The 27997-nt window shown below is 36.9% G+C and overlaps 2 protein-coding genes and 1 pseudogene across 3 annotated transcripts; all 3 read right to left on the bottom strand.

Moving 5' to 3' along the window:
• Positions 1-1467: 1467 nt before the first annotated feature.
• On the bottom strand, positions 1468-8205 carry LOC104607013 (Ribosomal protein L7Ae/L30e/S12e/Gadd45 family protein). Of its 2 annotated transcripts, none has more exons than XM_010272501.3 (6): positions 7795-8205; positions 7629-7682; positions 7395-7452; positions 6962-7096; positions 2956-3123; positions 1468-2364 (listed from the first exon to the last, which is right to left on the bottom strand). In XM_010272501.3, exons 1-6 carry the CDS (start codon positions 7869-7871, stop codon positions 2314-2316), a joined length of 543 nt encoding a protein of 180 aa, XP_010270803.1. In that variant the 5' UTR covers positions 7872-8205; the 3' UTR covers positions 1468-2313. The 2 variants fall into 2 exon arrangements, with proteins under 2 accessions (XP_010270803.1, XP_010270801.1); XM_010272499.3 differs by lacking the exon at positions 1468-2364 and adding an exon at positions 2371-2877 and having other exon boundaries at positions 7795-8159.
• A 5112-nt stretch (positions 8206-13317) lies between these two features.
• On the bottom strand, positions 13318-24981 carry LOC104607012 (ARM repeat superfamily protein). The gene is made up of 8 exons (XM_010272498.3): positions 23686-24981; positions 22977-23061; positions 21059-21155; positions 20260-20323; positions 20100-20156; positions 14224-14261; positions 14031-14112; positions 13318-13802 (listed from the first exon to the last, which is right to left on the bottom strand). The coding sequence occupies exons 1-8, from the start codon at positions 24769-24771 to the stop codon at positions 13707-13709; spliced, it is 1605 nt and encodes a 534-aa protein (XP_010270800.1). The 5' UTR covers positions 24772-24981; the 3' UTR covers positions 13318-13706.
• A 938-nt stretch (positions 24982-25919) lies between these two features.
• On the bottom strand, positions 25920-26715 carry LOC148792252 (immune-associated nucleotide-binding protein 9 pseudogene; annotated as a pseudogene).
• Between the last annotated feature and the right edge of the window lie 1282 nt (positions 26716-27997).

Below are 27997 nucleotides of genomic sequence, written 5' to 3'. Positions count from 1 at the left end.
ATGAGGATGGTGACAATGTTTTGTCAAAAAACCTAATTTTCACTTTCCATTTTTATCCTTTATCATGTTTTTTTATTTTAAAACTTGATTTTCAGTTTCCATTTTTACCCTTTGTTATGTTTTTTTTTATTTTTCAATTTTATTTAATTAACGGTTAACACTTGTAATTGGATAAAGCAAATAAAATAATAATAAAACTGCTGTGAAACTTACTCCTCGCCTTATCTAATCTTCTCCTGAAGTACCTACCTGACGAACCTATATATATACGAAAAAAACTATAATGCTAGAAAGACATGATTCCAGCTTTGACAAATCAAACCTCTTCTTGGCCCAAAGCAGTTCAAATTTCGAGTTGGTTTTTAAAACCTTATTTTACACTAATTCTAAGCCCGAGTTTGGATTTCCGCAGCTTGGCTCAGACTCAGAGCCTGAGAAAAACTCTGGTCCTCTAGCCCAGTCCATCCATCTGGCCTTGTCTTGATATGTTTGGGCTAGACTTGCCCAAGATCCAATACTAATATTGGACCCACCTGGAGCTCAAATCTATCTCTATAAAATTACAACCTGAAACGAGTCATCATCCACGTAAATTTGAACGAATTGGTTATCGTTATTCGTTAATGCTAAAGGCTTGGGCTTGCGGGGCTTATAAAAAAGACAGGCCGTTGGGGTTTCTTCCTCATGTTCAAATTTCAGACGATTGAGAACTATGGCTGCAAGCAAATTGGATCGGATCGGATATTTCCTAGATCCTGATTTGATTTGTTAGTATTTGGATTTGAATCAGATCTTATTCATCGAGTTTATGTTAGATTAGGATAAATTTGGACTGAAATTAGATGTTGAGTGGCACCAATAAATTAAACCAAAAATGGTCACAATAGTACTTTTATTAATGAAATAAGCCAAAAATGAATTTGATATTGTATATCTTCAACAAAATGAATTGAAAATAACTGTATGAAACTTTGATTTGTCCATGTTGGGAGTAAAACTTGATGAATTGTTTGTTGGAGGTTGTCTCTCCTTTATGGCATTTCCAAATTTTGTTCCACTTGCAAAGGTTTTCTCAAAATGTTGTCTCAAGTAGGGGTGATCATGGCCGGGCTTTGCACTTATGATAAGGGGCTATAGCTTAGACCCGGGCCCGGCCTAGCCCAGGGTGTGCCTGAAACATAAGCCCTAGCCTAGGTCTATACGGAGCCGGGCCGGGCTGGACTGGGCCTGATTCCGGGCTAATGTCACTCCTATTATAAAACATTACATATCTATATTTTAAATGATATAACATGCATATAAACTTATTTTATACATTATATAATATAAAATATTACATATAATATAAATTATATGTCATGTTATAATATTTATATATAAAATATATAATATAATGTAAAATAACATGTATACATTATACATTAAAATAACATGTACACACGCATATATATATATATATACACACAAAATATGCAAGTTTAAATATATGTGGGCCGGGCCTGAAGTATTAAGCCCAAGCCTGGTCCTAAAATTTGCAAGCCTGATGTGGGCCCAGGCCGGGCTGAAATGATCACCTAGTCTCAAGGTGCTCATTGTTGCTTCATTACTTCTCAACAAGTTGTCTGTTTTTTTTTTTTTTTTTTCTGGAGTCTGTTTTTTTGGCTCAGTTTGGAAGGAGTACAAATACAAAAATGTAGAGTGCAAAACCTTATATTTTGTATTACTTTGTATTTGCACTGTACATATTTGTATTTGTACTCTTTCCAAACTGAATGAATTGTTCCTACAAGATGGAAGAAAATAAGAAAGGAGTAACCGATGTCTAGGAATGGTGACAGAGGGATGTACCACTCTGAAGAGAGATTGAAAGTTTGATCAAACTTTTAGAACTCTAACTTTCCCCTAGTGTTGGGTCTTTTTTCTTATTTCACTTAAAATTAGTTTCCCATTTTGGAAGACAATAGAAGAGCAATAAAATTTCATTCCTTGGTATAAATTTCTGCAGAACATATATATTGTCCTCATGCCAACCTTTTGTTTCTCATTATTATTTTCTTTGGAGACATTCCATTTAGGCTCTGGTGCATAAGAGGAGGCCATGCCTCTTTCGATGCCTTGCTATAGCAATTAGAACAAGAGCCAGTTATTCAGAGTAGAAACCAGGTGAACTCTCAACCATAACTCACATCTTGCTTCGGTCATGTTTCTTAACCGTTAGTCTCTGTTTTTCCCATTTAATACAGAAACTAGGAATTTTTAAAAATAAACAGGGAAGTAGATGGTGATGCTGACTCTTGACATTTAGGTTGAAAGTTAGGAACTAGTGTCTTTGCCCAGCAGTTCTTCCACCTTCTCTGCACATTTCTGTGGGTATGGTTTGACTCCATTAGACATTTGGATGAATCAACTGTTAGATTAGATATACCAAAATGGGGCCACCTATTGGTTTCTGTGAAGATTTCAAATTTCACAAGGATGTCCATAAAAGGATCCTTCTTCCCTCATTGAGGGTGATTTTACAGGGTTAGAAAGGCAAAAGAGCAATATCATATATCCTCGTGCTCCCATCAAGGTTCTGTTCAAGTAGAGACTGTAGAATCGAAAATTTCATTGAAAGCAGAAGAAACTTGACAACAAAATAGGTCAGCTTTTGGTGTATAGTACCATCGAATTATCCCCAGTTTGGTTGGCTCAGCTTCTGCATTCCATTCTTGCATGCAAAGCATGTTAGAAAGTTTGAAAAGCAACTAGAAGCAGAGTTCAGGTTGTTGATAGCATGTGAACAACTGAACTAGCTTCAGGCAAACCATTCCCATCAGCTGTTTTGTTGTCTTGAAGAACTTCATCAATAAGTTTATTAATGCCACTTCCTTTAGCCTACCAGGAGAGAGCAATAAAACTTTATAAACTATTATTTAAAAAATGAAGATACAGAACTCAAGATTGAGTACTAACCTTTATACCAATTGCTATAGCTGTCTTTAGATTCACAAGTTCTCCTAATCTCAAAGAACCACCTTTCTGATCTTTGACAAAGATTAGTGGGACTCTCCTTGAAGAGGACAAGCTTGGAAGATGCCTTGTCAGCCACCGTGGGTTGCAATCTGAAGCTAACAGTATGGCCTACATCCATGATGAGCAAATTGGAATTAGAGGATCCCATCCATTTATTAAATGCCAAGCAAGTCCAAATGGGTCACTTATAGTATAATTTAGAAAAGAACTTCAATAATAATATCTTGAGTGTATTTGGGTCAATTTCATAGATGATGGACTCTTAAAGTGTTTGTAAGGGATTCATCTATCATGGCTGTCTAAACCTCAATCTTCTAGTTCGGTTCCAAGGTACTCTCATTGCAGATTGGCAGTTCTTTTTTTCTTTTTGGAACAGTGTCTCAGGAAATCAAGTAAAAACATGTTTATAGGATGAGTGAAGCCAAAAAAGATGAATGTTAGGACAAACAATAATAGAAAGAGAAATATGATATAAAATTGTAAATAGTAATATAAAGAAATCACTGGCTGGAAAAGTCTCTAGCTGGTTGTAGCGGAGACCTGGGATTGAGTCCCACCTTCACCTAGCTAGGTTGGGGGGGGAGGTTCTAGGGGTGGGTTTGGGATAGGGCTACCCCCTGTTTTGCAACCAATTATGCCAACCAGTGCCTTAGTAAGGTAATGGCGGTTTCCCTTGTATGAAGAATAGTGAAATCCACATGGCAGCCCTAAAGTTTAGTACAACTGGAGTGCTATGACTGATTTGTAAATAATGCTAGAACTTGTTTTCTCATTATACAGGCAACTGAAAATGGAGATATGTTCTAAAACACAAAAAACTTGATAGACTTTTCTTTTGAGGCAAGAAAATAGCCAGTGGTTTTATTGAAATTCCACCTCCCCCTGGTTCTGTATAACCCAGGTTTAAATACAAGAAGTCACTCAACCAACTCTCCTAAACTCAAACAACCGTCTATCCTATACTTTAGCAATATTCTTAGCCTAGTCAACAGCAACTAACGCAACCAATAGTGAGATATTCCCTCACTCGTTTATTTGACTCCTACTCATTTATTTGACTCATTCTTAAGCCTAACAGCTAGCAGATATGCATGGCCACGCGTCCTGCACTTCATGCAACATAGTCCTGATAACGTGGATTCTTGGCATGGTTCCTTGCTAACCTTCTCCACGTATCATTTCCCCCCCCCCCCTTGAAGTGGAACCTTGTCCTCAAGGTTCAGATTAATGAACTGACTTTTTAACTACTGCGTATTCTCCCAGGTTGCCTCTTCCCTTGGAAGATTCTTCCATTGCACCAAGCTTTCTTCCACGAAGCCCAACCCTTTTCGAAACCAGCGTGTATCCAGTATAGCCTCTAGTACCACTATTACCTCACCTTCATCATTCGTTGGTGGTTAGTCAAATCCAACAGAGGTGTCCTCTCCCACAAATTTCTTGAGCATTGAGACGTGGAAGACAGGATGGATACGGGCACCCTCCGACAGCTCGAGCTTGTATGCAACGCTCCCAATCTTCTCCTTCACTCGGTACGGGCCGAAATACTTGCTGGTGAGTTTGTGGTGGGCTCTTTTATAAGCAGTGTGCTGACGATATGGCTGGAGCTTCTGGGACGCAAATTCTATATCCAAACAGATCAGCGAAGCCTTAAGTACTTGCTTGAGCAGTGCATCACCACGCCTGAACAACAAAAATGGGTTTCCAAGCTGCTAGGATATGATTATAAATCTCGTACAAACCGGGGAAAGAGAACTCAGCCGCAGATGCTTTGTCAAGGAGGTTAGAAAGTCCCAGCCTCCATACATTATATACTTCTCATGCCTATCTATGGGACGAGATCAAGAGAGATACGCAACAGCACCCATATATGGTACGGATCGGTTAGCAAGCTACAAACAAACCCGGAGCTCCATACAGTTGGCGCAACGGGCTGATCTACTATAAGAACAGGGTATTTGTTCCGTCGGATTCTCCAATCGTACCAAAACTCCTCCATGAATTCCACGACACGCCCTACGGAGGTCACTTTGGGGTACTGCGGACGTACAAGCGATTGGCACAACAGTTCTATTGGCCGTCTATGCACCAATCAATTCAAAAATATGTCGCCTCTTGTGCAGTGTGCTAGAAAAATAAATCAGAGACCCTCTCCCCAGCCGGACTCATGCACCCACTACCCATTCCATGTCAGGTATGGGACGACATAACCATGGACTTCGTGGAGAGACTTCCACCCTCACAAGGGAAAAGCACAATCATGGTCGTCGTACATCGCCTAAGCAAGTTCGCTCATTTCTTGCCTCTCTCACCCACACACGGCCAAAACAGTTGCTGACAGATTTATAGGAGTGGTTAAACTTCACGGGATGCCAAAATCTATTATCAGTGATAGAGATCCCATCTTTGTTAGCCATTTTTGGCGTGAGTTTTTCAAGCTGTCAGGGTCCAAGTTGCATATGAGTACGTCCTACCACCCCCAAACAGATGGACAATCCGAAGTGGTCAACCGCTGTTTGGAGCAGTACTTGCACTGCTTTGTATCCCAGCAAAAGAAGAGATGGAACAATTACCTGTCGTGGGCCGAATTCTGGTACAACACTACGTACCATAGCTCAATCGGCATGACTCCCTTCCAAGCACTATATGGGAGGACTCCACCGGCAATTCCACATTACTCAACCGGCACAACACCTGTCCATGAGGTAGACAAAGCATTGGAGACAAGGGACAACATCCTCAAACAACTAAAGTCTCACCTGCAGGCGGCTATTAATCGCATGAAGCAAATAGCAGACTCAAAGAGAAGGGAGGTTGTTTATCAAGAAGGCGATTTTGTATTGCTTAAGCTCCAGCCATATCGTCAGCACACTGCTTATAAAAGAGCCCACCACAAACTCGCCAGCAAGTATTTCGGCCCGTACCGAGTGAAGGAGAAGATTGGGAGCGTTGCATACAAGTTCAAGCTGCCGGAGGGTGCCCGTATCCATCCTGTCTTCCACGTCTCAATGCTCAAGAAATTTGTGGGAGAGGATACCTCTGTTGGATTTGACTTACCACCAACGAATGATGGTGAGATAATAGCGGTACCAGAGGCTATACTGGATACACGCTGGGTTCGAAAAGGGTCGGGCTTCGTGGAAGAAAGCTTGGTGCAATGGAAGAATCTTCCAAGGGAAGAGGCAACCTGGGAGAATACGCAGTAGTTAAAAAGTCAGTTCATTAATCTGAACCTTGAGGACAAGGTTCCACTTCAAGGGGGGGGGGGGGGGGGGGGGGGGGAATGATATGTGGAGAAGGTCAGCAAGGAACCATGCCAAGAATCCACGTTATCAGGACTACGTTGCATGAAGTGCAGGATGCATGGACATGCATATCTGCTAGCTGTTAGGCTTAAGAATGAGTCAAATAAATGAGTAGGAGTCAAATAAACGAGTGAGGGAATATCTCACTATTGGTTGCGTCAGTTGCTGTTGACTAGGCTAAGAATATTGCTAAAGTATTGAATAGATGGTTGCTTAAGTTTAGGAGAGTTGGTTGAGTGACTTCTTGTATTTAAACTTGGGTTATACAGAACCAGGGAGAGGGGGAATTTCAATAAAACCACAGGCTATTTTCTTGCCTCAAAAGAAAAGTCTATCAATGAAACTACAAACTCATGATTGAAAATGTGCTTCTTGGCGGGGGGAAAGAAAACATTAGAAACAAAACCAACTTTGAACAATTAAACAAAATATATTGGAAAATTCCAATGAAAAGGAATCATGCAGCTTAATCCAAATAGTTAGGATTAATACTTGAGTTGAGTTAAGAACGTGAGTGATGAAAACCAAGTAACCAACACTACCTGATACTGGAATGCCAAGAGAGCAGAAATTCTATGCTGACAAAAGCAAGTATATTCAGGAAACAAGAAGGTGCCCCAAAGAAAAAAGATGAGCTAACTGACCTGAAGCTCAATTAAAGGAGCCTTACAACCAGAGGGGAGTATCAATGACTTCTGAAGAGAATTTCCCAATTCAGCATGTGTAGTCATTCGTTCTAGCACACGAGTTACATCATTAACCCCGATTGAAAATTGTTGCTGCACAATGCCACACATGTCAGAATTCACGAGGAAAACAATTTTATTGTAAAAGACTAACACCAAACAAGGATCACTGTGCCAGTGGTTCAGAGTGAAAATACCTTTCCCCGCTAACCTAATGGTGGGTCTTGTTTGAATGTTATTCTTCCTAGATGGAATTGATAATGTACCATATATAAGTATAACATATCAGTGCAGAACAATTCCAAGAGGTTAAATGTCACAACACCCAAATAAAGGATTTTGTTCATCTTAACCCAGAATCATTACATGATATTACAAACACTGGACACACCTTTATCCATATCTTTTCAGGCAAGGTTCCCTTTGAAAGCTTTGCCAACTCTATCTCCCTGTCAGGCAAAATAACATATGTAGACAACACATGAAGGCAAGTCCATCAATAACCCAGTTGGTCCATCGAATATCAACAATTTATATATTCGATTCAGAATCCAATACACGATTTTAATCAAGATATGCAATGCTTTCAACTTACGAAAAGAGCAAAGAACTATAAGAACAATACCTCTTTATCGATTCGAGTAAACGAGTAAGATCTTCTCCCTCATAGCACTTAGACCTTAATCCATACAAAACTATTAACAATCAGTAAATAGAAATCCTAACATTGCAAAGCAAAAACAGATCATGAGATCTGACTTATAGCATAAGAAGTGTTCTACACCACTCACTGCAGCTGTTCTTGGGAGGTGGTGATAGATTTTGGGGCTTCAACAGAAGTTTTGGGTTTCCTGTTTCTCTTTCCCATGTTCGATGCTTGAGTTTCGCCTAGTTCGATCGCATGCAAAGTGTTCGACAAAAATCCACTTAGAACTGCTTATTTAAAATCCCACTTGAGAATGTTTTAAACCCTTTATAGGGTAATTAAGAGCGAGCAAACTAGTTATGAGTTGGGTGGGCAACCTTTTAGTTTCATACTTGGAGGCGGGAGGTGGGACTTGGCAGATGGTTGAGTTGGGTTGGCTTGTATGTGGGTTGTCTGCCAATCCACCCGTTAAAGAGTATTGACCCAAACCCAATAGTAATCTATTATAATTGCCAATGTTTTAAAAACTGACCCAGAATTGGAATAGTTTTGGCCACCTGCCATCCAGTTTGAATGAACTTGTTATAATTTTAAAAGAAATAAAAAAAAAAATCAAAACTGTTGTCTCATCAATGATTCAACCACTCAGGTCAATGGATCATTGCCAAGTCAACAATTTTTGGCCCAATAATAATTTTAAGATGAAATGGAATCAACTGCTTAAACAGTTTTCAGGCTGAATGGTCAGACCATTTAGGTCAACACGGTTCAAAAACCGTGGGTACCCATGTTGACCTGCTTACCCAACCTGGATGGCTTTTTACATTTTTCTATATTTCAAATGCCACTACTGCATCAGCCATCAGGTTAACCTATATACCCCAAATAGAAGACAATACATAACTGTCATTCCATTTTTTATGAAAGGAGCTATTTGGTGGTTTCCATCATCATTCCATGGACTTAAAAAGCAATTGCAAATGTGTTACTAGGCCTCTTTACAATATTTAAAAGATTTTCAATCTTAACCTCATATTAGAGAGATTGGGAAGAAGGTTTCAATCTCAAGGTTACTCTTAAGGGTTGTTCTTTTTTCAAATTTTGAGAGGGGAACCAAAAATTCCATGTTCTTTTTGAGATTTATGTGGGGACCGGGGAAAATTTATTTTCCTGGGTATACTCATCTCCTAGGTTGGTAAATAACTTCCCCAATTGGGGAAAGTTGCACACTTGAATGGGACAAAAATGCCCCTTTTAATAATGGACTTTTATGGCTAAAATGGTCACTGCCTTATTTACATGAGGAATAAAAGAACATGAGCAAATGCACTTACCCGGGTATATAAGTGTTTCTCAATAAAAACTTACCCAGGTAATTGCATTTACCTAGGTAAGTAACTTACCGAAAAGCGAACAAGGCCTTAAGGATAGAAGCTCTAATTGGATCTCACACCCCATACTCCCCGAGTCTAAATTACCAATCAATAAAATATGTTCCAATAGGGCTGCAAATGGATATCCAATCCGATCTGTTGAGAAATCCAAGATAAGAATATGTCGGATTTTCAAGAGTATGATTCAAATTCGAATATCATATTCGATTTCCAATTCGATTAAAGTTGTAATAAAAAATTATGATATAATATAAATAATATATAGAATATATATAAATATACATATATAATATATAACATTTCATAACTAATGGATTGGATCAGGTTGTTGCAAATAGGATCGGGGTGTATCTGAATTCGATCTGTTAACTGAACAAATCAACTTTTTTGATCTGATCCGATTTATTAAGATCAAGGGAGGTATCAGAATCCAGCTTTTATCGGATCAAACACTCTCCCAACATGATATGACACCCCACATATATGAAGGGTCCCAATCTCATGGTGAGATGTCCGGTGTTAGATCATGTTGGAAGCATGTTGGAGCATGTGTTGTTGAGAGGTGATCCCAACTAGTACCATATTCCCCTACCACTCTTAAGAGGGCTCAAGACTCAAGAAGTGAGTTTGTACAATTCCAAAGAGAGCAATTCGAACTAAGGGTGGCCACAAGCCGAGCTTTTGATTTTTTATACATATAGAAAATAATATATATATATAATATTTTTATTTTTTATATATAACAATAATAATTAATTTTTAAATGTCAAGTAAAAAATATAATTTTTATTTTTATAAAACATTTGGCTCACAATCGAACTCAAATTAAGCCGCATTCGAGCTTACAAGCTTTTGACTTGAGCCGAACTTTAACTCAAGTCTCTAATTCAAATTGAGCTCGAGCTTGAACCAAGCTCAAATAACTAGATATTCAGTTCAGCTAGACTTTAATCCACCCCTAATTCGAACAACCCCAACTATTGCCTAGTCAAGTGTACTTAAAAAAGCGATAGATAAGGGAGCAGTGTGATTTCTAATTGAGGAAAACACTGACCGATTGGATCATTCATGTTTGGGAACTTCCATACCTAATTTTCAACATAGAATCTGTGGAACATCCATTATAAAGTATGTTTTAATTAGATATTAAAATAGTGAGATGTTTCATATGGCTTATTTTTTATTTATTTATTTTTAAAAATTAAAATAGGTAGAATTCGTGATGGTACTAAAGCAGAATTTGTTAGGACTAGGGTTATGATACAAACTGTTTAGTTTCATCATGGATTAGGATTATGATACTAATTCATTATCATACACTCCCAATACGAGATGTATAAAATCCATATCCATGGCCATAGATATGGGATATGCCACAATCCCAAGAGTCATGCATATTGGCACACACACCTTTGTATCAGGCCATATTGTGTTGTATCGGTGGATATGATCCAATGTGTATCGATACGGAAGCATATCATTGCCTAATTTGATGATATTATGTATTGACTGCTTTTGGATTGTTTTTCAATTTTAATAAATATTAAGAATTATAATTATAAAAATTGAAACAAATAATTTAATATTTCATTTTTCCCAAAAATTTAATAAAAAATAAAAAAATATAAGAATAATATATTTTATCTACCTTGAATGATTTATATGTTTTATTTACACGTAATTATATTTTAAAAATGAAAACATATTTATTATTTGAAAAAATAGTTATTATATAAAATACTAAATAAATATATTTTCACAATAAATTTAATAGAAAATAAAAATTTATAAATATAAAACTGAAATAAATAATTTAATATTTAATTTATCTAAAAATTCAATAAAAATTAAAATTTATAATTATAAAAATTGAAATAATTATTGTATGATGTGTACATGTTCTAGAGTCCCAACATTGTTAATTGTAATGTTTCTCTTCATATAACCTATTAAAGTGTGTGTTTCTTGTGTGTTTATGCCTTATTCATAGATAATTCAACTTTAGATTTACTGTTATTAATGTATTTATATGATTTGTATGCATTTCTCTAATGTATCCAAGAGCTTTCTCATCTTTCTTTTGACATGATATCCAATATCGATACTTTTATCCTTAACTTTTATAGATCTTTTTTCATATTATGATCTCACCTTGTAATCTAGTTAGAGATTTGTCAATAATAATTATGATCTAGAAAAATGATTGGAATAAATTTCTTGATTAAATAAAAAATGAAAATTGGATCTAGAGACAGATATGTTCTCACTGTCCTCAGTCCTTTTGCAGCCATGTATTAGGGATATCTCTATACTTGTATGTTTTTATTTATGGGGAGATATTCCTAATGCAAGGGCTGTGAATATGGTGTGAGAACAGCCTTGTGAGGACCAAATCCGAATTCAGGGACGATATTATTATTATTATTATTATTATTATTTCTGTGTGAGGTTTCAATGATAAACATTTAGATTAGAAGGCATTCTTACGAACCCCACTAAATCCCTTGATATGGCATTTCAGTGGGCTCAAATACCAATACGTATCATATGATACGCACGGATACTTTGAATATTTTGAAATTTGAGCCTTGTTAAGGAGCATAAGCTAAGATTTCAATGATGCCACAGACACAGTCTAACCATTTCAAACTTAATGTTTGAACATTCAAACTGACACATGGAAAAAACTTCAGCTCCGTTTTACATTATCGACGCTGCACAGTATTGCTTTTTGTTTATCGTCGGAAAATAAATAAATAAATTTCTTCATGAACCAACTTGTGTTTCAAGTTTCAACAATATCTAGATGGGATTAGAGCTGCCTCTCCTTATCAGTCTCCTAAGTGGTGCTCTAGCATTATTGCTCTGGGGCAGAGCTTCCTCACCTCCAAGCAACAAGAAAAGGTATTAAAGATGAAACTCAGTTTTCCACAAGTTATTCAAACTCAATGCAGTTCAATCTTAACCGCGATTTTAGCTGAACTCAACCCAAGATATGGACTCGTTTGCTAATAACGTTGAGCTCAAATCTAATGAAATTTGTGGCTCATAAAGCTCGTAAACCTAATCAAGCTTATGTTATATTAATGTTTTTAAGTTTTTATGTGTATATTATTTGTAAGTATAATAAAAAATCACAATATAAAGTTCTTGTATGTATAATTTTTATTTATATATAAGTATAATTTTTATTTTTTATATGAAACTTGATTCAGTGTGAAAGAGCCAAAAGCTGAATTCTACATCCTATTTTTAACTCGAATCAAACTCAAGCCTGATGTTTTTCAAATAAGTCAAACTTGAATCGAAAGATCCGAATCCACCCCCAAGAGGTACATATCAAAATTTTAACCAATTGAACGAACGACCCAATAGTTAAAAATCCTTGTCAAGGGCTTTTATCCCAATTTTACTTCTAATATACTACAAACAACAGAGTCCGGATCTCATGCCCACACTTATCGCAGTCACACATAAAGAACATCTCATCCTCTGCATACTATTATGCAAAGGTAGACCTGGCAAAAAGTTAACCCAACCCGAAAAAACAGGGTTAGGGTCTCATATTTAGCTACCCGAATGTGAAAATGACCTAACCCGACCCAAAAAAATACTGGGCTGGGTTGGGTTGGGTCATGGGTTAATTTCTTCTATTTATTTTTTACTTTTTATTATTTACTCTTTAAATTGTTAAATGTTCAAGTTTTTTATTTTATATTTAGAATTCTAAGGTTAATTCTTTTAATTTTGACAAATTTCATGTAATTTTTTTTTAATTTCAATTATTTTTTGGAATGACCCGAATTGACCCATGGGTCAACCCTAACCCGAACATTTAGGGTTAGGGTCTAGCATTTGATAACCCAATCCAAAATTCAACCCGACCCGAAATCAACGCAAACCCAACCCAATTGCCAGGTCTATGCAGCCCCAATTCACGGGATAGTGTATTGTGGGTAGGCGTGGGCAGAGTTATTGTAGGTAGGAGATCCAGAGTCCAAACAACAATGAAGGTGAAGTGCCCAGCCCCTAATGAATAGGCGGCTGTGTGAGTCGTGAGAATGGCAGAAGGGCAAAGACCAGATAACGAAGATTGAAGTAAACAAGACAATGGATACTAATTTTATGGATAATTCCCTCTAAAAATGGAAAGCAAGTTTGTTTTGTCAAGAGCCTGGCTAGCAATAATAGACTGGCCTATCATCACCTGATGTTAGATCGCCAGTGACAGTAGCAACCCTGAATGGGCAAAGCAATCACACTAAGACAGGATATCAGTTTCACTTCACCTTGCAGAAAGCCTAAACATAAAAAAATCGTATTCTTACAGAATAAAATTTATGTTACATTCTACTACAGAACAAACAAAGTAGGCTCAATGAAGTAAGTCGACTCTAAATGATGGTGGCCGATGATGAAATGTCTTCTATGATTAATGATTCCAAGTAACGCTCAATGTCGGAGCTCCTACTTGAGAAGTTGCTTACAATACCTGGTGATGGAAATGAAATAAACGACAATAAAAGAAGTGCCGACACGATGATACGTCATCTATACATCAGGTCCTTCTCTTGTCCCTTTATCCATCTGGATGTAAAATAGTCAACAGCTTTAAAGCATTTTATGTGTCGTTCCACATTCGGCACCAAAGTGTTGTTGTTCATCATTCTGAAAAGGCTGTAATGAACTTTTGAATCTTGGACTGAGCACGCTCTTTTTCTTCTGGTCCATCCAGATCCCCAATGTTGTCATGATATTCCTGTTGTTCATCAAATACAATCAATCAAATGCACTGATATTCCATACTTGAGGAAAGGTACACCAATTAGTATTGGAATTCAATAAACCCAACAAAATAACTGTTAATCCTAGACCATGTAGCATTCCACAAGCCCAATATAGCATAAACCTCGGAATCAATAAATCAAACAAAAAAAAAATATGGGAAACAAGAAGAAAGAAAAGGTGATGGCTAAAGAAAATCTACCTGGAGAATATCCTTCACATCCTTCCTGGTCAATCGTTGCTGCTTAAGTAGCAATTCAATTCTTGCTCTCATTCGAGGATGCCTGCACAGGAGCAACATCTTCATACTAAGGAACCAAGAGCAGTATTTGAAGTCCATATAAATCTCCTTGTGGTAACAGATACAGAAACAGAACCCAAATGCCAAGACTTACTCAGAAGACCAAATGTGGCCAAGAATAACAGCAATCAACTGCAACACCATGGAAAAAATGAACGCCATTAGAAAAAGCATCAGAAAGCATATTACTATTTGAAGACTACCAATGGAGAAATTAATCAATGAAAATCTCTAAGAGAATAATATACCACGTCAACATCATCTCATCAAGCTTCAAGCAGATAACAAGAAATGCAATTCACTTGCTCATTGTAGGGTTTTTTTTCAGCAACTCCTAATGATTTTGTTGATGATAGAAAAATTTTTTGTTAATGATAGAAAAATGCAAACCTTCCCAAGGATATTGAAATGGGAACCAATAGATGAAAATGCATCCCAAGGCTAACCCAAAACACTACCATTATTATCAGACTTCGTTCATTTTTACAACCTTGACCTCTTTGGTCTAACTGTTATAACCTTGACCTGGGATGCCCCAAACAAGAACACATCTTGCGGTCCCAGTTCTCATTCAGTTCTCACTAATGCATTAGCAAGGCTAATAGCAAATTTAAGGGGCAACTTAACCAAACAGTTCATACTAGCTCCCAAAGGCTTTGCTTTTAATCAGATGCCTTAGAGCCCAAGCACCTGAAATTGTTGAAAAGAACCATGATTCAGCCACTTGACAGTCACCTTCCACCACCAAAGTTGACAGGTTGAAAGAGGATGTCAATCTAAATCCTTAATAAACTAGCAGCTCAACTCTCAAGGAATATCCATGTTTTGGTTAAATGCATCTCTTATACCCCTCCAATACCTGATTGACCTAAGTTTCTAAAACCACATCCATCATAGTTCAGCTCAATGTTTTAAAACAAGGAGGCGTGACACGAGGCATTCCACTACTTAGAGGTATGAGGCATAGTTCAGAACGCAAGAGGCGTAAGCCTCCCAAACACAAGGAGACATAAGCCTCCTTAAGAGGAGGGGGGTTAGGAGGAAGGGGAGGAGGATGAAGATGAAGGGGGGATCTCACTTTTTCTTTATTTTTAATAAAAAAAAATTATATTAAGAAGAATAAAGATGCATAACATTAGTTGAATGAATCGCGTTATCAACTAAGGATTGGCTCTAACCTAACCAGCCCAAAACAACACAATAACAGCCATATCCTAAGGTAGGGTTTTTGTTCTTTGCTACTTTGTTTAGACATAGGAGAGAAAAAAGACCATTTTCTCAAACCATCAAATGGCTTCACTTCTTTATCTCAATGTAGAGGGGAAGAGGACAGTTGTTGGTGGAATTATTGGTGGTTCTTCAAAGGAAAAATCTCCAAGATCACAGCAATTTATTATGTAATTCAACATTTTCTGAACATTCCCATTCAACAGTCTCAAGGTCATCAATTTCTTGCCAGAAAGATTTAAAGGTGAGCTGACTAGGGCTTCTCCCCTATTTAAAATTATACACCTCAGCATACAGCTGGTAGGTACATGAAGTATTTACTAAGATACTGTCTGGCATATGTTTCACAAATACTTGGATCTCCTCATCTCCTTGACAATGTTTATCTACAAATAGTTAAAGATTGCATGAAGCTTACCAGCCATAACATGACTATGAGAATCTCTTGCATCTGCTAACCATATTTTAGATCTTTAGAATCTAGTTTATTTTATGTAGTTCAATTAGACAATCAGGCTCCAAGTCATGTAGGTATGTTGCTAAGTTGCCATTCAAACTTTTTTTTTATAGATATTGCCATTCAAACAAATTAGAAATGAATTTATCAAAAAGCAAAATATAAATGAAATTAAGAAGGATAGGAGCCAACAAACATGCGTTTAAGAAAGGTAAGAGAGCCTTATGGAGTTGTGTTTTGGATGGCACTCAAGAAAGGTAAGAGCAGCTTATGGAATTTGCATTTGGAAGGGAATCATGAATTTTCATTCAGCTTTATTAAATTGTGTTTCATTTAAAAGTGGGAGATGGTACAATAATCAAATTCTGAAAAGATGATTGGATTGGTTGTGGAAGGTTATGTGATGTGCTCCCAAGATTCTACAACTTAAGCAGGATTGCAGGAAGAACATCTCAATTGCTCAATGTTTTCAAGTTAAACAAGTTAGGGTTGTTTGGTGCCCAATTTTTAGAACAACATGTTTGATTGGGATTTGGGAAGTGGAGGATTGTGTGAGACTTTTGGCTAATCTTCAAATGGTGGAGTTAGAGGTTGACAAAGAAGAGATGGAATGGTGGAAAGAATGTAAAAATGGAATTTTTACAGTGAAATCTTATTACAGGTACTTAGCCAGGAATCAAGTGGAAAACACCAATAAAAAGGCACTTTGACTCAAGATCATTAAAAGAAAAGAAGGATGCAGATCATTAGATGTTATTTGTGTTGTGATGTTAAGGATGGTATCATTCACCTCCTAGTTCAGCGCAGCTTTTCACCATTCATTTGGGATTTATTTTTCAGGCTCTTTGGTTTACAGAGGGAGCAATGTTTAACAAAAAATATCACAAGGGCCAATTTGCACCTGAGGCGCAACTGCACAAGGTTATCTAAAATTAAAATGCATAAACATAACACGTAAAACATACTCAAATGAAACATTTTGCATTACTTCAAATAGCTAATCATTTTTTTCCCACTTTGCACCTAATCGTTTCATTTTCCCAATTGTATTACTTCAAATAGCTAATGTGATGTAAAACATTTTGCATTCCTGATTCAACAAGCTGCCTTTGCACCAAGAGACCATTGAGACAGGCTCAAACAAGTCAATTTTTAGGGTATTAAATTCTTAATCCCTACACAAAAACAAAGTTTTAATAATTGTAAGTGTCTTTTAAGAAGATATTTTATTAGGATCAATGAATGAACAACATTAGCAAATAGGGGGTTCTACTCCACTCCAAGGCCCAACCGTTGGGTTCAAAAAAACAGAACAAAAAGTGCAAAAAATAAAAAAGGCACACACTTCTAAGTGTTGTGCCTATGGCCTAGGCAAGGTGCACACCTAAAAATGTGCCTCGCTTGTGTGCCTAGGCACGCCTTCTATATCACTGCCAGGGGGGGCTCCTCCTAGAGATCCAAAGGAAATAATCTCAAGCTGGCCAGTGTTGCCAGGATCCAAGAAGGCAAAAATAGCATGGCCATGTGTTCCTTTTGCAGTGCATTGGGTGATTTGGAAGGGAAGGAAAAGGAGGCGCATTGAAGGCAAGGCCAAACCTAAAGAGGAGTAATACTCAGTTATTGGAAGAAGAAATCTGCATTGGATCATCATCATCATCATCCATGCCTTATACCAACTATATGGGGCCAGGTACATGAATCCCATTTCACTAATCCATTCTATTTAAAGCATAGTTTTAAAAGGTTGTTGAGGCGAGGCCAAAGGCCTAGGCCTCAAGGCGAGGCTAACCAAAAAGGCCTGGCCTCAATAGCCTTTCGCTCCAATGCGGTTTAGGCCTTGAATTGATAGTGGCCTACACTTTTAAGACTTTAACCTTGTGATGTGCAAGGCTTTAGGGTTAAATAAGGATATTTTTTGGAAATATTGTTAATGGGAGTTACTATTAAATTATATATATATATATATATATTAGTTGTTAAAATAATTAAATGATAAAATTTTCAAGGGTATAGTAATCTACCCAACTTCAGTTTATGCCATTAAGGAGTCCACAACCTCCTTAAGAACTTTCACTAAAAGACAAAGCAATAAGCTTTTTCAATTAAGCATATTCAGCTATTATCAAATGACCCCTAAGTTACCACATCGAAATAACTTCTTTATGGATTACGTAGCTAAAAATGTCTAAAACAAACCAATGGAACTACAAAGCAATTTTTTATCAATAATGGAGAAGCACAGAATAAACCAACCTCAATGCTTTTAGACCACAATGAGAAATAAAAAACAAACAAAAAAGTATTAAGAAAATATAAAATGAAAAAAAAAATAGTAAGTTTGGCACTTTGGATATATGATTACTTTTTTAATAAAGAAATTGTTCGCTTGGTCCCTGGATCAGGTCAAATTCAGGTTGGTTGGATAATGTAAATCTAGAAAAAAATAACTTATCTTTCCTTCATTTGTTTTTTCTAATAAATATAAATACATAGTTTTTATTTTCTTTTTTTTTTAGGCTTACACCTCAAAATGCCTTCGAGGCTTAGGCCTCACCCCTTTCACACCCAACCGCCTTGCCTCCACCTATAGCCTTCTAAAATCTTGATTTAAAGCCATATCCACTGTTAAATTATTAGTACATGTCCTTTTTTGGTCTACCCCTAGCTCTTCTAACCCCTTCCACTCATAACAAATCACTTCTCATTGGAGCTCTGTTGGTGATCTTCTATGCACGTGAATAAACCATCTTAGTCTACTTCTGGATTGGTTCTTATTTCCTCTTAACTTTTCTGGGATTACTAGAGATCTATTGGGGATGGCTGCTTCTACGCTTGTTTAGATTCGGAAGAAAGTTCTTGGTGCATTTTTTTATGTTTTTGTTTTTTTGATAATTTTTTTTGTTTTTTTATTTCTGATGTATCTTTTTCTCTTTGGTGATTTCTCATCACTGATCCCCTTGTATCTTCTTTTTAAATTAATGGATTTTCACTTTTATTTATCTTCAAAAAAGAACAAGCATGGGTTTGCTTTAAGGAATCAAAAATCACACAAAGCTGATGAGGACATGAAAATGCATTTGCCAACTTGCTATCCAAACTCAATATAAATGAAAATAACAACACCAAGACCAACAAGCACGGGTGGTCTTGCAAACCAATTGCAGAAAACTGTCTCCCTAGAAAACACACTTGGATGGTGAGGAATGGGGGAAGAGAGAGAAACAGCCAAGGCCTTTTGGAAATGCAAGCTGACATTCTGTGCTTTGAATTCCAAACCATGATAAGATGTATTACATTCCTGATGATGCCTTAAATGTAAGGACTGCAGGTTCCTTCAGTCAAGAAACCAATAAAAGCAAACTGTCCAGTCCCTAGGAAACACACTTGGATGGTAAGGAACAAGGGAAGGGGGGGGGGGGGGGGAAGAGAGAAACAGCCAAGGCCTTTTGGAAATTAAGGGGGCATTTGGGAGGCTTCAGCTACAACTGAGCTGCTTTCACCGAGACACTTTGAAGAAACTACTAAAATAACACCAGAAAGCCAATTTTTTGGCTAAATGATAGCATATTTGGGCTTTCAAGTTTTTCACCAAGCATAGCTTCTAGGTTGTCCATGTGGGGCCCACCTTGCATGAACAGAAGCGACTGCATGAAATCCCTCCCAAATGACACTAAGTGTCACGTAAGCTGGCACTATGTGCTTTGAATTTCAAATCATGACACGATGTATTAGGTTTCTGATAACGCCTCACATGTAAGCATTGCAGGTTCCTTCAGTCAAGAAGGGCACACCCACCTGCAAATTTCTTTCCTGATTGACAAAGGCAAATAGTTCAGTCTCTTGCAATGGTGGCAAAACTCCACCTTCTCCTTCCATTGTTGGGTGAGACTTGAAGGATTGGATCAAGTGGAGGAGAAAATGCACCCAGATCCACTAAAGCTTTCCAAGACAGGTACAAAGTGAAATATATCATTTTATTTTGGTGTTGTTCTACCAATCAAAAACAACTTGGGATTGTCATGTGCCACTACATCATCCTTCACGGGGCTGTTCAATCATATAGTTACTGAACCGCAAGCCTGCATCATCCCCATACCATAGTAGGCACTAGTCAAATGCCTAACCACTGAATGAGCATGATTTACATAATACCATGCATCACAGTCAATTATTTCCTCTTTTTCATCCTCCTCTTGGGAATGAGAGGGTAGAAAAGAAGTGTGGCATTCTAGTAAATGTTTCAGAGTAGGAACCATGACACAAAATTACAAGAAACAGATAATAACCTGAAGAGTGTAGAGCCCAGATTCCAGTTTCAGATTGTAGCGTTCCTCTTCATCCACCTGTAAAATATGATGCATGATGTCATCAGGTTTTACCTCAAAAATAAACATAATTATTTTTTAATGATTAGAGAAAGTTGATTAAATAATAATGGCAAAGAACCTCTATATCATCAAATTCAAGCTTGTTTAGCCGTTCAGTCTCAGCCTTGACTCTATCAGAATATCTGAAAAAGAATCGAAGTGAATCAGATGCTAATATAGGCTTTAAGAAGAAAGATGAAAAATCTAAAATACTCAAAACACTTTTAACTATAGCCCAAGCAAAGCAATACAAAAGTATGATATGGAATTAGCCTGTGTCTGCAGCAAATCATGGGTCCTCATCATGTTCACTTTGGATTTAAAACTCTTTTGATTTTTTAAAGGGACCATTACCTAATATCCTGGCAGTCCAGGCTCTTGGGAGGGATAGATTGAATACAGACCTAAAACCTTTGGCACAAAGTTGCCACTTTCAATCTTGATTTTTATAATCTCACACTTGTCAGCCCAAGATTTTACTATTGCACCAAACAATGGCCCATAATTTTAAAAGTGTTTCAATTATTTATTTATTACCTATTTATGTCATAGGGGATAAAAGATTCACATGTTAAGTACAAATGATAATGTTATACAGACCAGGATGAAGACACAGATCCATCAATTATCCCGATATGAGAATAAAGTTTTATGAGTTGCATTTAACTCCTGTAGAGATTTTTATAAGCCAGTCAATGGCTGGAATAGTTATTCTCCTTATCATGCAGAGATTTATATTATTAATCATTATTGATAAAAAAAGTTCCCAATCCAAAATTAACCAATTATGGCAATCAGCCCAAAAATGAATACATGGATCTATTACATTATTCTCGACACTAGAATGAAGTATTTTGTGCATATTAGAAGTGACTTACCTCATGTACAGTTCCATAAGCCTGTCTATCTTTTCACATTCATTTTCAACAAACTTACTCAACAACCTGTCCCTTCTTGAACCCCTCAAAATACCACCTGAATAAGGTCATATGCCATCAAAAGAACAATTAACATTACTTTTTTTACAAAAACGCATGGCAGCAAATGCTGAGATAGGTAAAAGAAATGGACTAAATATATAAATAATGTAGCAATCAAATGCAAACAGATCCTTTCTTAAAATCAACCTGTATTGATATATATCTTCAACAAGTTCCTAAGTAGTTCACCAATTATTACCATACAAGTATTCCAGAATGCTTAAGCAGTTACAATTTGTATCCAATACCAAGCATTTTCTTGGAACACTATCATCCTTTCACTCCATGAAAATGCTTAACATAAATTGTGATACCACAGGTAGCAAAACTAAAAATCTAAAATACAATTTGACATCTCAAGTGATGCATTACAAGTGCAAGTTCGACATTAGAAATGATTTTTAACATGATAACATCATATTTACATCATCACAATGATGCCATCATAGAAAACTTCACTCAGCATAAGTTGGCCCTAGAGAGAGTAGTTTCTCGTGTGTAATTCACAGATAAAGAGAGATCTTTACCCTTTAGTCTCTCTCCCTCTCTCTCTCTCTCTCTCTCTCTCTCTCAGTTTGAATAGTTGAGGGAATCTTTTTTAAGGACTTGGAGTAAGTGATGAAAATGTTAGGACTCTAAACAGGCTAAACCTGCGCCCTAACATGGTTTATGCATATACATGTGCAAGTAGCATCATCTTTATTGTTTAATTAATCACATATGTTAAATTTCTCTATCAAAAATATAACAACTGGTGAAATAGGAACCTTTTTTATCAATAACTGAGGTGAGATGGGAACCTTAGATATAACTTTGAAAAACGTGTCAGATTTCTACAAAGAAATGATAACAGATTGGCAGACAACTTAGCCAAGTTAGACAATGTCTGGATTTTTGGAATAATCTCACTTCCCTTTTTAGATAGTATGCCTTCTTAGCATTTTTTTTATAAATGTATGCCTTCTTAACATTATAAATCATTTTTTTCAAAAATCGCTTTCTATTTTTCAGTTTGCAGCATTTTTTCTTGTTTTTACACCTTTTTTGATAAGCTCATTTCTGTACTTTTTCTTGTCTAGTAGAAAATTTCTTTAGATGGTCAAAGAAAGAGCACCACTTCTTTTCCAGACAAAAGAAAAAAGAGGGGGATAGATAAGAAAGAGCACAACTTAACCATATTTCTTTCTCAATTTTTTTCACTGGATTTACAAAGCTTCTACTCTGTTTTCAGCTCTTGCATTATTTGATTGGTGGTTGTTATTTTATTTATATGATAACTTGAAGTCAGACCTTTCATTAGAAGTAAATGCCCTTCCACTAAGCTAAGGACTATGCTATCCAATAGCAGTTGAATACTTGAATCATCTAGGATAGTTTTAAAAATACTTATAAAAAAAATAGATTAAAAACCCATTCATATGATGATCTACCGACTGTTTTTTCTTTACTAAATTTATTATTTATCCAAAAAATGGTTGGTCATGGATTCTATACCTCAGTATTTAATAAAATTAATATGCCCTAACATTTTCCTTGGTGTCTAAAGAAGGAAATGAGAACAAGTTTTTGTATATTCCACAGGCAGCCATGAAACAGAATGAAGTATAACTTTTTTTACTATTGAAAGGAAGTGTAACTTTTCTCAGCATGATACAGCGCATCCAAGTTCCGTCCCAACTATATTGGGTTGGCTGCAAGAATCCTGTTTCTCCATTCCATTCTATTTAATGTCATATCTTTTTTCTGTTTAATACCACATACATACATACATTTAACGACAAGAAATTCTAAGTTCTGATTTCACTTGCCTTCTTACCAAATAATGATGCAATAAGTGAAATAATTCGCTCTTCCAACTCCTCTTGGTATCTTTCCTTCTTGTTCTTCTTGCTCACGGGAATCTACAATATCATTGAACAGTAAAATACAATAACACATGAAAATAAATCATCTCCCAATCAAATATAATCAACAACAAAACCCATGACTCTGAAGAAGTTTGCAGACTGCTAGCTATTTTATAATTTAAAGCAACCAAAATGCATTGCAATTAACATGATTAAAAAAAATTGTAATATTGGATATGCTAGATAATTTTCCCCTGGGATTTAATGGAACTTTTTTCCTGGACAGAAAACACTGTGTTTTAACATATTTTAACCAAAGTTCCTAACAGAAAAACTAAAGGAAAATCAGACATTGACAAATGCATTGACACAAAGAAGCATAAACCATCACGATCCAGTTGCTTTTCAAGAGAAAAGCGTTTAGTAACCAGCCGCCCCCACCCTAAATCACCATATGTGTCAATATTGCATTTCCAAGTAAAGTAATAAGTAATAACATCAATAAGAGCATTGACTCTTAATATGCATGCAATGCAAAATAAAGAGTACTGTAAATGCAGGTTATGCGGCTCTAAAAGCAAGCCACGGTTTAGCCATAAGGTGTTTCATTAGACAAATAGCTATGAAACACAACGATTCCTACATGCCACACGCCAAGAGAAGAAGTCAGGAACTTGCCTTACCCATGAAAGCAGCGAATGCAGTTTTCAACCCCAAAACATCCACAAACCGTTCACAGGCAGGTGGGTACTTCGTCATTGCAAAATCTAGCGCCCTTATAGCAGACCCATAGGCCAACTTCTTCTGCTTCATGATAATAATCATCAACTCAACCCCTTCCGCCTTCACAAACTTCTCTTTGTTCTCCAATGGCATCAATAAACAACATAAGCAATCAAATAGATTCTCCACCATTTCCTCCTCATCAGAACTCTTCGGATCCCTCGACTTATAAAGCGCAACAGCCTGAAGCACAACATCCACACCATTCATCTGCCCTAATCTCTTCTGGTTGGCAGTACTATTCTGCAAGAGAATCGCCAAAATCTCCGATGCGTACTGCTTGTTACTGTCAAACTCCCGAACCTTTACCTTCCCCAATAGCCACCGCAACAACTTCGTCCTTTCGCATACAAGCTCCGCCACCGCCGGCTTCACCTCTATCATGTTTTCAATCGTCGCAAGCGTGTTGTAAATTGCTGTCATCTCATCTGGGTCCGTCTCAGAAAGCCGACCCAGGTTCTGAACAAGCAATTCAAGAGCATTGTTTTCAATCAGAGAGTCGACGAGAATCCTAGCAGGCTCGTCGTTGTCCTCCAAAACGTCTTCGTCGGTAAGGTCCTGGAGCAACCCAACAACGTCGATAGCAATGTCGGTGTTATCGTGGCTCAACAGGCCCAGAATGGAAGGAATTGTGTTGAGGTTCACGAGCTCCGGGTAGAGCTCCGGACCGCCAGCGAGGACTTTGAGCTTTTCGATCTCCTCGTGAAGTTCGATTTCAGAATCGGCGAACTTGTCAGGTTGGTCCGGGTATTTCAACCGAGCTTCAAGGTTGTCGCGGAGGCGGCGTTCGAAGGATAAAACGAGCTTCTTTAGGGTTCGGAGGTCGAGAACTTCGACAGAGCTCTGTGACTTCTCGACGGCCTCGAGGAGGGAGAGGTCAACGCCGGTACCGACGCCATTCTCGACGGGAGGGTCGAATTCGTCGGAGGGATCGTCTCTTTTGCGCTTGGGAGCGTGGTTGTGTGGGTTACCGTGTTCCATGCTTAGTAGAGACCAACCAGGAAGAGAAGACCCTAATTCTAAGATCTCGGGCGAGACAAGGTTTAGAGCAGAGGTAGTAAGAGGTTTAGGGTTTCGAGATCTACGGTTTTGAAGGAAGAGTAGGGTTTCTCAGTAACAAGCACGAAGAAGCCATCAGACACTGAAGTTTTTCTCTCCTGGGCTGTGTATGAAGATTGAAGAGGGTTTGTTGGTCGAATCGTTCATCAAAGCTTTTTTTTATATGAAGGTTTTAAAAATCGATCCGGAAACGGAACCGTTTTAATTACCGGTTTTCGGATCAGTGGTTCGACCGTTCAAGTTGAACGTTCGGACGATTTGCATAAAAAAGAGGAGTGATGGAAGAAATGGAGTAAAAGAAAAAGAAAAAGAAAAAGAGAGAGAAGAAATGAAGGAAAGGAGGGAAAAAGGAGGAAGAGGATTCGATGTTGATCTGATGATAATGGCAATAGCGAAATGGTAGCAACAGATGCAAATCTCATATCTGAGATCGATTTTTCTCCAATCTTCTTTTTCTCTGTACTGGATCTCAGATCTAAGTTCTTGTCTCATGCTCAATTTCTCCCATCTCTATCCTCTGCAATTTTCTTAAATCGTGAACTATTGTTAGGGTCAAATAAGTTGACAATTCGACCATCCGGGTCAGCAGTTTTTCTTATCAAGTCAACGGTTTTTTACCTAGGAATGGGTTAAGAGTGAAACGAAAATGGTTGCTTGGACAGTTTCTGGGCTGAACAGTTCGACCGTCTGTGTCAAGGATAGTTCAATAGTAATGGTTGATATTGCGATTTGCGCGATTCATTGTAAAAAAATGGAGGGAAAATTGCATATTAGTGTCCTATTAAAACATACTCATTTTGGTCCCCCAAACTTTAAAATGTGTCAATCCATATCTGAACTTCCAAAACGTGACAATTTAGTACCTACCATTAAACAATCGTCAATTATGTGTATCATGTGGTGACATTTGCAACTTAATTTTTTTTTTTTTAATGTCAAAGTTACCTTTCAACATAAGACATTGTTCATCATACTTCTCCCTAAGCTTATGAATTTCATCATTTGATTTCAATTATGTGGCTTATGCAATCATTTATCTTTAATCGTGCAACTTGCTCTTCTTAATTGTTTTAGAAGCCTTTGAGTTTTCTCAATTCAACCATCTCTGTCATTTATCCGAGTTGATCTGCATATGACCTATAAATTTGCTATCCTTCAACCCCAGTATCTTTTGTTTTGTATAACCCTTCAACTTCTTCTTGTTTATTACGCAATTTCATACCTCCTTGCTTTAACTAAACCAAAAATTCATCAGAGTATGGTTGTCCACCATTCTCTGCCACAGCCATGTTCACAAGGGAGAGTAGTTGATGAACCTGCTCAGCCTATATATTTTCATCCTTAGTTTGTTATCAAAAAGCACTACATAGTTTTTGCATAGGCATAGAATTTCCTTTAAAGTCTCAAGGCACTCATGGCTCAAATAATCTTGCAAAGTCTCACCATTATCTTCTAGATCATCCCTTTCTCCCCAAAAGATGTTTGCAAGTTCTGAGTTGCAGCTTCCTCTTTCTTTGAAAAACGGGTCCTGACAAAGAAAACCACAAGAATTGCATAGATCCCATCCTTCGCTAGGTTCATACACTTCATAATCTCTTCTTTAACAAAGTTTGATTCAGCTGAAAAAATCGAAAGAGTCCAAGCATGTCAATAACAATCACAACTTGGCCATCATTTAATTCAAGTCTTCCGCATTTCACAAGTACTTGTAACTTCAAAATAACTACTTTCTTATTTCAAAGCCTTCCTACAAAGAATGCTATTAACGGTTGCACTTTTTCCATTCTCCATATACCCCACTAAAATCACAGTTCGGACCTCACTGGATGAGGAGGCTAACTCCCAATCATCATCTATCATACTTCCACCAAGCACTTATTTCGAGCTTATTTCCCAAATGCCAATAAATGCTTAATGGTATGGTCCCGGCCCAAAATAAGTTCTTATTCAAATAAGCACTTATTATTAAGCACTCCCAAACTTGGCCTCAGTAGTTGATGAGCTTTAAAGTTGATTGCATTGGGTAATTATTTGTTATGAACATTCATTGGGTTATTTATATCTTCAATCATATTTTTTCTCGTCTAATCATGTAAAGCATGTCGAATTATGAGTAGTTTATCAAATTGAGTAAACTTTCACAACTTCAATCTTAATTGTGTGGTTCAATTTAACTTGGTCCCCATCCTAACGATTAGCTTATAATCTTAATTGTTTGATTATAAGCTAGAGTTAGTTTATAAATTGATGAAGAATTGAGTCATTATTATTATTATTGTTGTTATTATTTTGAATAAGGCAAAGTAATTTATTAGAAAAGAAAACAAAATATACAAAACATATATGAAAAGCAGAAAACAGAGGCAAAGTAGATCCCACGGGCCACTCCAACAAAACAAACTTTGAGTGGGCCTAAGATCGCAAAAACAAGCCCTAACAAAGATAGCACCCAAACACAAAGACCTCGATTATTCTACATAGAGAGGCCCAAATCACCCCCTAAACCATGAAAAAGCAAAAAAAAAAACTCGCTAGTAGACCTAATTACTCCTGCCTCTGCCTCTTCTACCACTCCCTCTAGTGCTAAAGTCCCACGAGAAGGAGGACAACAACTAATAGGTCATAATAGTCCATCAGCAGCTTGGACAGAGCAGATCCCATGGTCCATTATTATTTTTTGTGTATTATTTTTCATACTTGAAATTTGAAAAATACTTTATAATAATTCAAATATATTCTTTTAGCAATAATATGATAAACACACTCGTGCAACGCACGTGCACCCCACTAGTATCATAAAAGTGGAAACAATTCATATGCTTTTTATTAAAATCCTTGGGCTCTTTTTTATAAAATTAAGGGGGTGATTGGTCAAAACGCTTCCAGTATCATGTCTTTCTGGCATCATAGATTCTTCCATTCTTAATAATATATACTTGCTTACATAAGTTCAGGTTCTGGCCTATTTGGTATCAAGTAACTTAAGGCAAAAGGACAACCCAAAAATTTCCACAAAATTATTAATTTGCCATTCCTAATTTGATCCAAACCACTTAAAACTTAATATTTCAAATTTAGTTTGAATTTGAGCAAATAGTCAAATTGATATCATTTACAATCTTAATTACACCAATAAAATTTAAAATTA

Source organism: Nelumbo nucifera, chromosome 4 (genome assembly GCF_055504915.1).
Source record: "Nelumbo nucifera cultivar China Antique chromosome 4, China Antique-T2T, whole genome shotgun sequence".
In the NCBI taxonomy this organism is placed as follows: domain Eukaryota; kingdom Viridiplantae; phylum Streptophyta; class Magnoliopsida; order Proteales; family Nelumbonaceae; genus Nelumbo; species Nelumbo nucifera.
The sequence above is the reverse complement of the archived record's forward strand: the minus strand, read 5'-3'. Positions and strand labels throughout refer to the sequence as shown.